The sequence below is a fragment of the Zingiber officinale genome, chromosome 5B (assembly GCF_018446385.1).
Source record: "Zingiber officinale cultivar Zhangliang chromosome 5B, Zo_v1.1, whole genome shotgun sequence".
Lineage (NCBI taxonomy): Eukaryota > Viridiplantae > Streptophyta > Magnoliopsida > Zingiberales > Zingiberaceae > Zingiber > Zingiber officinale.
The window spans coordinates 25,331,642-25,346,109 of record NC_055995.1 but is presented as its reverse complement, the minus strand read 5'-3'; the positions used below and the strand labels follow the sequence as shown (position 1 = coordinate 25,346,109).

Sequence of the window (14,468 nt, the reverse complement as noted above, 5' to 3'; positions counted from 1 at the left end):
CATTTGAGTTCACTCTATGATCATATTGTTGTTGTCGAGACTGCTGATTTATTTCCCTTTTGATTAGTATGCTTGAGCTGGAATCTACTTCTAAATGATCCTTCAATTCTTGCACTATTGTGACCAATGTGCCATAGTTTTTTCGAATTTATCCATCTTTGTCTCGTGCTTAGCTTCAAACTCCAGAGCTCATTTGGTGTCAAGATGAGATCCTCCGGTCGTCATGTCAGAGTAGATTTTCTTCTCTTGAAGTCGGGTTAAGACCATGCGCTTGTTGAAGTTGCTGCGAGATACTATATGACGATGATGAAGTGAACGTGCTCTGATACTAAGTTGATAGGAACCCGGGGGCCTATCACGTGGAAAAATCGAAAGAGAAAAATAAAAAAGGGATAGGGTGATCACTTCGAGGGGATCAACCTCCAATAATCAAATGAAATTGATTAATTAAAAGAAAAAATTACTTGTCCTCCAAAATTACATAACGTCTCTTTAAATAGAGACCTAAACTACATTTTTAAAAGAAAAAGTCTAAAAAAAAATAAAAATATATTTAATAGAGACCTAAATTATCTTTTTCACAAGAAAAGGTCTAAAATAAAAATAAAATAAAAATATATTAAAAAAAATGTGTTACTAAAATTTATATAGAAAAAACATCTAAAATTTGTTTTAGAAAAGAAAATAAAATCAAAAGGATTTATTTCCCCTATCAAACGGTGAGACGCCGACGCCCTGCCCGGCCAGCCGCCACACTGAGAGTTGATCCGAGAGTTTAGGGTTATCGGGATCCAACCCCAAAATTTCTTCCGGCGATTCATCTCCTTCAACCATCGCCGCCGTTCTGACCTGTCGTGATGTTGAAGTTTCTGTCGAAGGTGCGGGTGGAGTTCAATGCGCTGGACCCACGGAAGGCGGCGTGCGTGGAGATCCTGGCGCTGTGCAACGGCCGCAAGGCCAAGGAGTCCAACCCTACCTGCCAGGTCGAGCTGCAGCGCCGCACGGATGACAGCCCGCCACGGGTAGTCGTAACCTACGTCAACGGTGTCGAGGAAGTTATCGACGCCGCCGCTACTCCTGCCCAAGTCATCCGCAAGCAGATACTCGACCGGGGGCAGCTCCTAGAAACCGAGCAAATGTTCCGCGAAGCCGGAGTTGTGTGGCCCGTGCTCATCCCCGAGGAGGAGATCCACCAGTCATTCCCGGGTACTAAGGTGCGTGCTTCTTGTTGATGTTCTTTTAGGTTTCGAGCTCACATTTAATTTCCTCTCAGTCAACCGTTTCTCCATCTTACCTCCATGTTTTAGGTTCTGTTTTTGTTTGGTTTTTCTTTATTTGAAAATTGAGTCGATTTATTAACTTCTTCCTCTAATATACCATTGTGTTTGAAGACCTTTCAATAGTCAACGTGGGATTACGAGACTACCGTTTTGTTTATGATGCTCAAGACTTATCTTTTGATTTTGACAATAGAAAACCGACAATGTGGATCATCAAAATGTTTTAGCCGAAACATTTTTGATGGTCTTATTGATCAAAACAGGAATACGAGACCACTATTGTCTTTATGATGCTCCTAAGTGATGTAGCACAAGAGGAGATTGAGTGTTGGGAGGAATACTTTCAGACTTTTGGTGTTCAAAATGATAAAATAAGATTATCATTCAATTCTCTATACTCTCAGGAAAGATATAAAATATTTTAAAAAGTTATCTTGAAATATGAGGCATGCCCTTTTATTCTCTATACTCTCAGGAAAGGCTTGTCATTTTTCATTATCTACAATAATATGATGATTATTTAATTAAACATAAGTTTCATGCTGGTAGTTGCTACTTGCTACAACTATTTTCTTTTTGATAATGTCAAGGATATAACAAATTACGGGTTGCTTTCATGTGATTTGGAGGTCACGGGTTTGAGTCGCGGAAACAACTTCTTGTAATGCAGGATAAGACTACATACAATAGACTCAATATGGTCCGACCCCTCCCCGGTACCTCACTTTGATGGTAGCTTCGTGCATCGTGTTGGTGCAACATCCCTCAGGTCAAGGTTGACCTGGTTGACCAAGCTGAGTCTTGGTTTGAGTTTAGATGTTTGACAATAAGAAATTGATTGAAGAAGAGTCGGCAGGTCGTGGGATACTTGATGGGAAGTCTTGGATGTTAGGTAGAATGGAAGTCCCGTGAGTGAAGCTGGCGGAAGGAAAGTCAGTGAGTGAAGCGGATGGAAAACCCTAGTGAGTGAAGCTAGGTGAAAGCCACAGTGAGTGAAGCCGAAGGAAAATCCGGATGGATCGACGATCGTCATATCGGATTGACCAACGTCGTGGAAGTCAGTAGGTCGATGACGGATACTGGCGTGAATAGAAGTGACACGTGGGAAGTCTAGCGGTCGAAAGGAGTGACCGGACAGGGTGATGGGTTCGAGGGTGTTGGTTTAGTGAGCAAAACTCATCGATCGCTGGATCGATCCAAGCCTCGAATAGAGATGTCGGATCGATCCGTGGATCGATCCAGATATCAATCGATCGATGGATCGATTGGGGGTGATAAGCGCTGGATCGATCGTGGATCGATCCAGCGCTTTCCGTAGCGCCGATCGATCCGCGAATCGATCCAAAGCCTCCCCGATCGATTGGAACGTTGAATCTATCGGATCCGACCGTTGCAAGCCGATAAAGGCGCAGCGCACGATTCCTGCCTCTTCTCCGATTCACCCTCCGGATCTCTCCAGCCCTCCACAAGACTCCGGATCGCCTTGAAGGATCTTGGAAGTTCTCCAAGTCAAGAGGCGGATCAGCCAAGAAACTAGGTTTGGGTTTATACTCAAGCTTGTATTTCTTGTATCCTTTCCTCTCTCTTGTATTGAGTCTTGTAGGCTTCTCCGGTAGTTACCATAAAGGAGAGTTTTATTTAGTGGAGGGTGGGTGTGTTGGTGGATCTTGGATTAGTCACCTCTTGTGAGGTGGATGCAAATAAACCAACGAGCATTAGCGTTGTGCGATTGTTTCTTTCGTGATTTCCATCATTTGAAGAAAGCACCAACGCCGAGCGGCAGACGACTATTCACCCCCCCTCGCTACTTTGATTAATCAGTATCGGTGCAGCGAAGGGCGGCTCTTCACGCCTAGGAATCATCATCAGGAAGGTCAAGCATAACAAGAAAAGTTGAGGTGAAGAAGTCAAATTCATCAAAAGTCAAAGATTTCAAGAAGCTCATCTGATTCCATGGACTTGGATTTGATACAGGGTGGCTCACCGCACACTTCCGACGCTTCGATTCTTGAAATCAAGAATCGAAAACTTTTTTATGATGGAGATAAGGCGATGGTTTCTAATGGAGATCTGAGCCCTCCAATAGGGCGCTACTTCTCAAGAAAAGCAGGAGAGTGCAGTCGAGGTCTCGAAAGTGACAAAGTGACTGACTGGTGGGTGCTAGCACCATCCTTGGAGGAAATCGAGAATCGACGAAAGGGTATGGCAAATTAAGCTTACTGAAGAGATCTCCTGCATCTACGAAAGCAGAAGTATCCGGAGGGTGACTCTTGGAGCAAGACGAGGGAGGACTCTTGAGAGGACTCGACTCACCTCAGAAGAGGAAATCGAAGCCAGTCCTCGAGGAACGCAACTGAGGGAATGGCAGAGATGATGACCTCATATCATATTCAAGACGATTGGCTCCACCCCAGATCGAGGGGAGGGTGAGAAGAAGAGGAAGAGACGGTCGGTGAGACAAAGAGGAGGAAGAAGATTCTACCCACAAGTCAAGAAAAATCAAACGGAGGAGAATCAAGGTCCGATCAAGAGGAAGCTACCTCCGGATCCAAGAAATGCCACCCTACAAGCAAAGGTATAAATATTTCAATTAATAAAATCATATTAGTAACATGGGGACTACAGAGCAAGTGCCTATGTATTGAAGGGCAGAAGGGCCGGTGCAAAAAGGCTGACAAGGCACCCATTAGTCAGATACGCCTTCAGAATCAAGAAGATTAGGTTATCAGAGTCAAGCTCGAGAAGAAGCCTTAGGTCGAGGGGAGGGCCCATGCAAGGTAAAGAAGAAGGTATCTTTATCGAGCCTACCTTTACATTATGGTAAAAGCACGATAGTTCTAATTTTTATCATTTTAATGCAATTTACCATAAGGATAAAGCATGAGGGCTTTAAGGAAAGCACGTGGCCCTACACGCCAAAACTACTACCCCTAAGGCTAGGAATGTAGATAAAATCTAGGCAATCACACTAAGGACCATAGTTACAAGCCTAGAAACAAAATGCTCATGGACCAAAGCCTAAGGATTTAGTGAGGAAAATCAAGTCTTGAGGTCAAGACTTGATAAAATTGAAAAGACCCTAAAAGGATGGAAAATATCCTAAAAGGGCAAAATGAGCATACCTAGGTTTAGGGGTACAAAAGCCATCCAATGGCCATAGAGGTTTGGGATACAAACCTAAAGCTAAAAGGGATGTGCCTAGTTATCATAGGGTTCCATATAGCTATGGAACAAACCCTAAGTCTAGAGGTCAAGTCAAGATACAAGGAAGATATCCCTAGAAGTCTCTTTGCAACCAAAGTGACTAAGACTTCTAAGAAAGTCACAAGGGAGGCTATCCCTAGAGTCGACCTAGAAAATGTGACCAAGGCTTACAAGAAGCCCAACAAGGTCACTAGGAAGGTATCTAGGAAGTTATCCCTAGTGAGTACCTAGAGCATCCAAGGAGCACCAATAGGTGTTGGGTTCCTAGAGCATTTTCTCTACTCCATAAATGGGTTGAGAGTGTCAACTCCGATTAAAAGGGTAGTTAACCCAACTTTGAATGAGCATTTCAAGGTTTGTTAACCTTTGAAAATGAAATGGAAGTATTATTTACTCCTTGAAAGAGTAAAATGTGCCTAATGGTGGAAGAATTGATTTTAATCTTAAATGGCACATATTGGGAAATTCATAAGAACTACCAAGTTGGGACTTTGGTATGTTCTTGGGAAATTTAAGGCAATCCGGGCCTTAATTTAAAAGTGCTACTTTTGTGAAAGATGAAATATGCCAACATTTGAGGATATGCTTAATTTCGACTGGCATAAATTAATCAAGGGAATTAGAAATGCCAATTTAGGCTTTGGCATTTTTCTTGAAGCACTTTAGGGCAATCTAGGTTTAAGTTGTAAGTTTAGCTAGGGTTTTAAGGATACTTAGATAGTTAATCTAGGTATATTTTATTTATGCTAAATCTTGCCATGATTGTTTGCCCATCATATGCCATGACATCATGTTTATTTTTGCATTCATGTTTTATTATGAAAAATCCAAAAATACCATGTCACGACATTCATACATCATGTAGTTATAGGATATTTTCTTTTGAAAATTATTTCTATTTTGATGTATGCCATAACATTATCATGCATTAGTTTAATTCCTTGTAATTAAGGACAAATGGCATTTTAGCAACACTTATTAACAAGTGACATCCTAGGTGGATGTCTAATATCTTTAAAATGCCTAGATAGATATGCATGATCCCTAATTAGGGCAAAACCAAAATCTACATCTCACAAAGACTATAAGGTGACTTGTATGTGGTTTAATGCACATTAGATACAAGTGAGATGTTAGGATGATGAACAAAGCTCAAGATGTTGATTTAGTGCATTCTTTTGAGTTTTTAGGTTCATCAAAACACATAGTTATGTTTTTCCCATCATTGGGAAAGCTAATGTACAAGTCATGTGCATTATGCCCAAGGAACATGATGAAATATTGGTTTTAAAAATGTTTTAAAAATGCTTTTGGAAAACCATGGTGAAGGCGATCTTTTGATAGTAATCACCATTAAATAGTTAGACACAAACTTGAAGAAAACGCTAAAGTTTTAGCAAGTTTTCAATCTTGTGTCAATCTTTGAAAATATGATGTATTTTCATAGAAAACTATTTTTCCATGATTAGGTATGCCCTAAATAATGTCTACACGAAATTTCATGATTTTCAGAGAATTTTCTAGACAAGTTGAACGAAATGGAATTTCAGCAACTATCGAGCTCCGATCCACGGATCGATCGAGTGCCCAATCGATCCGTGGATCGATTCGACCAGTCCAATCGGATCGACCGATCGATCAGTCAATCGATCGGGGATCGATTCGTAAGTTCAATCGATTGAACTCAACTCAATCGATCCAAGTTGCTGATTTTGGCTGAGATTTCAGCATCTTTGAGCCTCTTTGAGTCTAGGTAACCATTCCAAACCCCTAAAAGATGTATACAAGAAAAGAATGATTTAACAAGGCTTCCTTGAAGTTTAGGTTGAGGTTTGTTTTAAATTTTGAGTATTTCAACCTCAAAACTTCTAAATTGGGTTTCAAGGTTTAGGGATTCCAAGTCATTGTTGGCAATACGTTAAGTTACCACCATGTCTGGGGAGGACTTTAAAGACATGAAAAATTAAATTAACCCAAGGTGGTTAACCTTCTCAGAAAAAAATACTACGATGAGCTAACTCGAAACGGGATATATCCTCATTATTTCAGTGGGAACCGGGTTAGAAAATGCTCAAGGTTGTATATTTATACATCGAGGAGAAGTTAAGGATAAAAACGGGGTACGGGACCTTCATTATCGTGTTGTCGATCACAGACGAGTGACAGAACAACGACGCAGCAACTCTTCAGGGGCAACCAAATGGATTTATGTATACGATACCCAAAATCGCAATGGGTGCCCCCAGACGGGTATGCATGTAATAGGGAGAACGAAGGACCATGAATGGGTGTAAGTTGAAGCCATTACCTGGAGTGTGCCCTCTGGGGAGAACGAAGAGCTTAACTTATGTGTTCATCGCTTGTGGTACGAAGATCGAGGCTATAGGATTGGCTAACTACGTATGGTATGTCGTTATTGTGGTAACAACATCAAAAGGGAGATTGTTGCGCACATCCCGTGTCAAGGTTGACCAAGCCGAGTCTTGGTTTGAGTTTAGATGTTTGACAACAAGAAATTGATTGAAGAAGAGTCAGTAGGTCAAGATTGATACTGATGCGAAGTCCTAATCGAGGTTAGGTGTTGGAAGTCCCGTGAGTGAAGCCGGAAGGAAAGTCCTAGTGAGTGAAGGCGTGTATGGAAAACCCAGTGAGTGAAGCTGAAAGCCCGTGAGTGAAGCGGGTGCAAGGGAAAATCCGATGGATCAAGGACGATCGGACATCCGTCCAAGTAGTCAAAGGATCGATGGATACTGCACAAGGAAATACGACAGTCAAAGGATGGGATGACGACATCCGATGGAAGTCCAAGTAGGTCGAAAGGAGTGACCCGATACTGCATGAATAGAAAAGTCCAAGTGGGTAAGGATGGACCAGACACTTGACCCAAGCAGGTCAAGGGTGACCAGATGCTAGGCATGATGTACCAACAGTCAAGGTTGACCGAGTGTTGGTTTGGTAGGCTGGACTTGGTTTTGGGCAAAACAAGAAATCGATCGATCGATGGATCGATCCAAGCCTTTCCTTAGCGACAGAGCCTCGATCGATGACGCTGCCGCTGCGATAGCGCTGGATCGATCCATGGATCGATCCAGCGCGGTACCTGATCGATCCGTGAATCGATCCAAAGCCTCCCGATCGATCGGGAATATTCGAATCGACGGATCCGACCGCCGCGGCCGATAAAGGCCGCAGCGCACGATTCCTTCTGCGTCTCTTCTCCGATTCCTCCTGATCTCTCGCCAGCTCCTCCACAAGACTCCAAAGCTCAGATCGCTTCTTGAAGGATCTTGGAAGTTCTCCAAGTCAAGAGGCGGATCAAAGCCAAGAAGAGAAGCTAGGGTTAGGGTTTATACTCATTGTAAGCTTGTAAGCTTGTATTTCTTGTATCCTTTCCCTCTCTTCTTGTATTGAGTCTTGTAGGGCTTCTCCGCCCTTGGTAGTTATCATAAAGGAGAGTTTTATTTAGTGGAGGGTGGGTGTGTTGGTGTGGATTCTTGGATTAGTGACCTCTTGTGAGGTGGATACCAAGTAAACCAACCGTGTTAGCGTTGTGTGATTGTTTCTTTGTATTTCCGCTGCACATCTTTGAAGAAACAAGCAACGCCGAGCAACGAGCGAACGCGACGAGCTATTCACCCCCCCCTCTAGCTACTTTTGGTCCTAACACATCGGACTATCCAAGGATGTAGCAAATTACCCATTTTATAGTTTATGTTCTATTGAACATTAGTGAAATTGCTACTCCTTAAATCTTTTCAGCATGCTAAAGAGATGTTCTATCAATCTATTTCATTGGCATGATTATGGTTTCAGGTTCTAGTGGACCCTACAATAGAAGTTGTTACACCTTCTTTCAATCCTCCTAGTATTATGTCCATGGATCATGGGCTTTGTTGATTGAAGAATGAGATATACTAATGATCTATATAAATTCAGACAAAGTGCTTTGGTGCTGCTGGCCTATCCTCTTCTCTCTATGCCATGTCCACATCCTCTTTTCTCTATGCAAATCTTAGCAGAATTCAAGATTGTTGTGCCCATGGTCTTCGCTGAATGAAGAAAGAGATATTCTATCAGTCTGTATCCATGGTATATCATGCTAATCATGTTAATGATATAGCAAGTTATCTGTTTTATGGTTTCAGGTTCTACTGGACCTGATTGAAGTTGTTCCACCTCCTCTCAATCTTCTTAGTATTATGTCCACGGACCATGGGGTTTACTGATTGATGAATGAGATATACTAACAATCTATATAAATTCAGACAAAGTGTCTTAGGTGCTTCTGGCCTATCCTCTTTTCTCTATGCTAATCTTAGCAGAATACAAGATTTTCGGCCCCATTCCTTAACTCTTTTATAATTAAAAAAGCAAGAGAACCAGACCTAGAATATAAACTATAAGCCTATAATCCATATTAATTGATCATAAGAAGAATCTGTATTATCCACAATCATTTCTTAATCCTTTTCTCACTCATATTTCTACGTGTCCTTTCTTCACCAAGGTACCATTTCTTCTATCGGATAGTTGAAAAGATCTGATAGATGCAATTTATGAGGATCTAATAGTTGAAAAAATATCTTCTAGTTTTATCAGCAGAATCCATGATAATAAAAAATATCAGAAAGAATTGTAGAATGATCAGTGAGGTTTAAAGATATCAGAGGATGAGAATTTAAAGCTATCCTTTACTTAGAATGGCTTCTTTTATGTGAGCAAAGCTTTAGTTAGCATGACTTCTATCTTTTGCTTGTTTTCTTAATAAATCAGAGTTAGTTTTGATAATGCAATTCCAAATTTATTTTGCTTTGGGCTTCCTGATTCTAGTTTTACTTCTTCTGTCTCACCATCTCACCACTTGAAATGCATTGTGCTTGAAAATGGTAAACTTTGCTGAAGTGATCTTCATGCTTTATGTAAGAAATAGTTTGTCTGTCAATCAAATACAAGTGGGTAATAGTAACAAGTAAATTTGCAGCATTGATGAGCCAATTATTTTTGGTTCTTTAGCGAACTTTTAGAGCAACTCCACCATGATGACCTAGTCATGGCTGGTCCTAAGACTAGATAAAGGAGGGTTGCGTTAGGTTGCCAACCGGCATTAAACTATGACAAAATGAATGAATCCATTAAACTATTATACTAATGCTAGGTTATTCCTTAGAAGAAACATGTTGCATGTCCCAACTGTAACATTTTGGGAATGACCGCTACATCTCTAGAACTCGATTGTAGTACTAAATATGCAAGAATTCACATTGCAGGTATGACTGTAACATATCGGCAAAGATTGTTACATCTCTATGAGAATTTGGGTGTAGTGTTAAATAGATAAGAGTTCTCACACCTTAGGTGGGATAAAAACGAACATTATAGGAAGACTAATAGTCTAAGATTTAGAACATGGAATATAGGAATCCTTATTGGTAAAGAAATGAAGGTACTAGATAGGGTGATTAGGAGAATAATTAGTATTTTGTGTGTATAAGAGATTAAATTTGTAGGCGAGAAGATAAAAATGAAAGAGAATTCAGGTTTTAAGTTATGGTATATAGGAAAGAGTAAAATAAGAAATTGAGTGGGTATTTTGTAGATAGTTCATTAAAAGATGAAGTTGCTAAAGTAGTTAGAAAGAGGATATAATTATAGCTCTCAAGATAGTAGTGACAAAAGAAGTTCTGAATGTAATTAGCATATATGCACCTTAAGTAGGATTAGATGAAGAAACTAAATTAAGATTTTGGGATAACTTAGATGAGGTATTACAAAATATTTTGTCAAATGAAATGATTTTTAATAGGAGACGATCTAAATTGACATGTTGGAGTGAAAAATAATGAATATGAGAGGGTGCATGGGGGTTATTAGTTTGGAACAAGAAATAAAAAAGGAAAAACTATATTGAGTTTTATGATAACATATAATCTTATATTAGCTAATACATTTTTAAGAAAAAAGAATGCTTGATCACGTTCAAAAGTGGGAATAATTAAGGTTCTAAAATTCGCTAGGCGCTAGTCGGACACTAAACCAGCGCATAGGTTGCCTAGGCAGAGACTAGGCGTCGCTAGTCGGGCCCTAGATCAGCGCATAGGTTGCCTAGGCAGGGATTAGGCGCCGCTAGGCTGTTTCCACAGTATTAACATAAATTATATAATAAATTACATAATAAATAAAACAAATTATCTTCAATTTACAAGTATCAAAATTAAAACAAATTACCTTTCAACTTCAATAAATATTTTGAGTGTTGGATGAAATGAAGTTTCCAAAGGATGAGGCTTTGGCCAACCTTCAATTCAAATCTCTTCCAAGAATCAAACAACATATTTGTCTTCAAATTGATTTCTCTAGCCTTTTAACTCTTTAATTTCTCCCAAATATGGGCTTCTTCATTCACTCTGAAAATGAAGTTTGGTGCTAGCCGTTAGGGCAAGCCAAAAAATCGATTTTCTTATTGGACAAAAGTTTAGGGATTATAAAACTTAAGCCCAATAAAAAAAATATTACATTTTAGTTTTTTTTAGCTTTAAATTTAAAAGGTCAAATTAAAAAAATCATGGAAACCCTACACTATTTCCACGAAGCCTAGACGATTCGGCCGATTAATCGATGCCTAGGGCCGCCTAATTCCGCCTAGGCACCAAAGCTGCTTAGGCTAGCCGATTAATATATTTTCGGTGTGGTTAGTTAGTGCCTAACGCCTAGAGGTCACTTAAGCCGATTTTTAGAACATTGGGAATAATAAATCACAAATTGACTTTTTTATGGTTAGGAAGAGGGATAGAAAGATTTGTAAAGATTTTAAGGTTATCCTTAAAGAAAGTTTAACTGGCCAACATAGGTTAGTAGTGTTGGATATATACCTTAATCATAGTATTAATAGAAGGAAAATATATATGACTTCTAGAATTAAGTGGTGGAAGTTAAATGATGAGAAACAAAACATATTTAAGGAGAATGTATGAGTTTAAACATTATGTGAAATATACAGTGACTCTAATATAACATGAGATAAGATGATATCAAAGTTGAAAATAGTAGCCAAGAGTGTACTCGGTGAGTCAAAAGGACATACATCACTAAGTTAAGAATCTTGTGGTAGAATGAGTAAGTATAGGAAAAAGTGAAGAAAAAATGAATAACCTATAAAGAATTATATATTTGTAAGAACGAGGAAAACTTAAAAAAATATACAATAGTCAAGAAAGAGGCTAAGAAAACAGTGAATGAAGTTAAAAATGAAACTTTTGAACGATTTTATCAAAACTTATATATAAAAGAAGGGGAAAGAGATATTTATAAAATAACTGAAATAAGAGAAGAAAATAAGAGATCTTAGCCAAATAAGATGTATTAAAGATAAATGCAATATGGTACTTTGGCAATTTGATGTATTAAATGATGGAGAAATAAAAGAGCAGTGGAAAATATATTTCCATCAATTTTTTAATAAAAGTTTAGGTGACCAACTTAACTTAGGCAATTTAAGTTGGTCAAATGAGTATAGAAATTTAAATTTTTATTGTAGAATTTAAACTTCTAGAACAAGTTTTAAGAGGGATGCAAAGTGGAAAAACTATGAGACCAGATGATATCTTAATAGAGGTATGAAAGTGCTTAGGGAAATAAGGTATTGAATGACTTATAAAATTATTGAAAATAAAAAAAAATACCTAATCAATGGAGGGTCAGTAATCTAGTTATCTTATATAAGAACAAAGGAGACGTAAAACTATAGGGGTATTAAACTGAGTCATACCATCAAACTTTGGGTAAGAGTAATAGAAAAAAAGATTTAAGGAAGGAGTCCACAGTGACCGAAAATCAATTCGGGTTTATGCTTGGAAGATCGATAATAAAAGTTATGCATTTTCTTAGACAACTAATTGAAAAGTATTGATGATAAAAGTAAGATCTACATGTGATATTACTTAGAAAAAAAACTTATGATAGAGTCTTAAGAGAAATTATATAGAGAATTCTAAAAATGAGGTGTTAGCATAACATCTATTGAACTAATTAAGAATATGTATGAGGATGTAACGACCTAAAAATATTTGGAGGATTAATTGAAGTATTTCTACTAAGGATATCTATTTTTTTACACTAATAATTGACGAACTACTATACACATTCAAGATAATGTACCATGGTGCATATTATTTGCAGATGATATTATTTTGATAGACAAGACAAGTGAAGGAGTAAATGCTAAACTAGAATCTTGACGGAAACATTAATGTTTTAGAGCCTAGTAGAATCAAGATATAATATATGAAATTTAAGTTTAGCAATATTAGAAGTAATGAGACATTTGTTAAGATAAGAGATGACGAATTGCTTGAAACTAAGAACTTTAAGTATTTAGGATCATTTTTGTAAAATGATGGAGAAATTGAGAGAGATGTCTTACATAGAATATAAGCATGATGGTTAAAATGAAGGTTAGCGTCAGGTGTTTTATATCATCATAAAGTACTTCTATAACTTGAAGGGAAGTTCTATAAAACGACATACATACAATGCTATATGACTCTAAATGTTGGGCTATGACTTATAAATGAACAGAAGATGAAAGTGGTAGAGATGAGGATGTTAAGGTGGATATGTAGACATATGAGGATTGACAGAATAAGGAATGAGAACATTATAGAGAAAGTCGGAGTTGCATTTATTGAGGAAAAACTTTGAGAGATATATTTAAAATGGTATGGACATGTACTTGGACGGTCAATAAATGTTCCAGTTACATGATGTGAAACTATGACAAATATGCACATCAAACGAAAGAGAGGAATGCCAGAAAAGATTTGATTAACAATAATAAAATAAGATAAAATTTACAATGATGTATAAGGATCCATATAGTTAATCGCACCTAGTGGATTAAGACTTTGTTGGTTTTGTAGAGAACTTTTAGAGCAAGTTCTGCCAAAAACCAACAACTTGACCACCCATTTTTTACTTAGTGATTTTTTTTTAATCTCCTAGTTGAATTGTGCAACCTTTCTTTTCCCTTTTTTTTTTTTATCAAAGGCATTGAAAAACAAGAGCAAAGTGATTGAGGCAGCTATGAAACCCAATTTAGGAGAAATAATCAGCCATGTATTCGCATCTTTTATCAGCAACCCTATATGTCACCATCTCTTTGTTATATTGTCTATTTGTTGATAACTGCATAAACAACATTTAGCTTGGTAATGACATTCTGAGCTTTTTACATTTGCATACAGATACATTGGTTTCTTTACAAGTCTCTAGAAATAGTTAAACATAGATTATTCCGTTAAAACACAAATCATATTACTAAGATCAAGAATTTTTTTGATGGGTTTATATCATCTGTTATCCATCTTCTGCTTTGTTTCATTCATTGAGGTTCCATTGCATTCTTTTCTAATTAGATTGTTAGCCCTGTTAATGTAAGATATTCATTCTTCTACAGCCAAAGAAAGCTGAAGATAAGAACCAGTGACATTGGCACTCGATCCAGGTTTTCTAGAGACTTCTTTTTGGATGAAAAATATTTTCCAGAAACTAATTTTCACCCATATTTGTGTTTCGAGATGCAGTTTGGAGTTGCTCTCCAATATCAAAGTAAGTTTGTGATCCTTGATTTTTCACTTGTGACATTTCTTAGTAAGCTTTGCTTGTTTACGAATCCAGTAGTCTAAATCGTTCTATTATACCAGGAGATGACTGGATTTTGGTTTGGTTGTTAAAAAACATGTCATTTCCTCCCGTGGTGTAGTCAGGATTTTAGTGCAAGAGGGTTGATTTTTAAAATTTAATATAGATCAATTTCAAAATCTAAATTTTGAATTTAAGTAGCTGAAAACGAACATAAATTTAAAAATTTATATTTTAACCTTTGATTTTATTTGAAATAACGATCTGTCATTTATATTACATTTGAGAATATTCTTTCTTAGTCCAGGATCACTAGCCTGTTCATTCAAATCAACAATAAGAAATGGT

At 37.8% G+C, this 14,468-nt stretch overlaps 1 protein-coding gene across 1 annotated transcript; it reads left to right on the top strand.

Annotated features, from left to right (window-relative positions):
* Positions 1-695: 695 nt before the first annotated feature.
* Positions 696-14,151, top strand: LOC121987303. The gene is made up of 3 exons (XM_042541166.1): positions 696-1,214; positions 13,936-13,983; positions 14,063-14,151. The coding sequence occupies exons 1-2, from the start codon at positions 858-860 to the stop codon at positions 13,963-13,965; spliced, it is 387 nt and encodes a 128-aa protein (XP_042397100.1). The 5' UTR covers positions 696-857; the 3' UTR covers positions 13,966-13,983; positions 14,063-14,151.
* Positions 14,152-14,468: the final 317 nt, after the last annotated feature.

Excerpts from the sequence above, each read along its gene's own strand:
- LOC121987303 (XM_042541166.1), top strand. The coding sequence starts at position 858 with ATGTTGAAGTTTCTGTCGAAGGTGCGGGTGGAGTTCAATGCGCTGGAC. Across the intron at positions 1,215-13,935 it reads AGTCATTCCCGGGTACTAAG|CCAAAGAAAGCTGAAGATAA; the intron begins GTGCGTGCTTCT and ends ATTCTTCTACAG.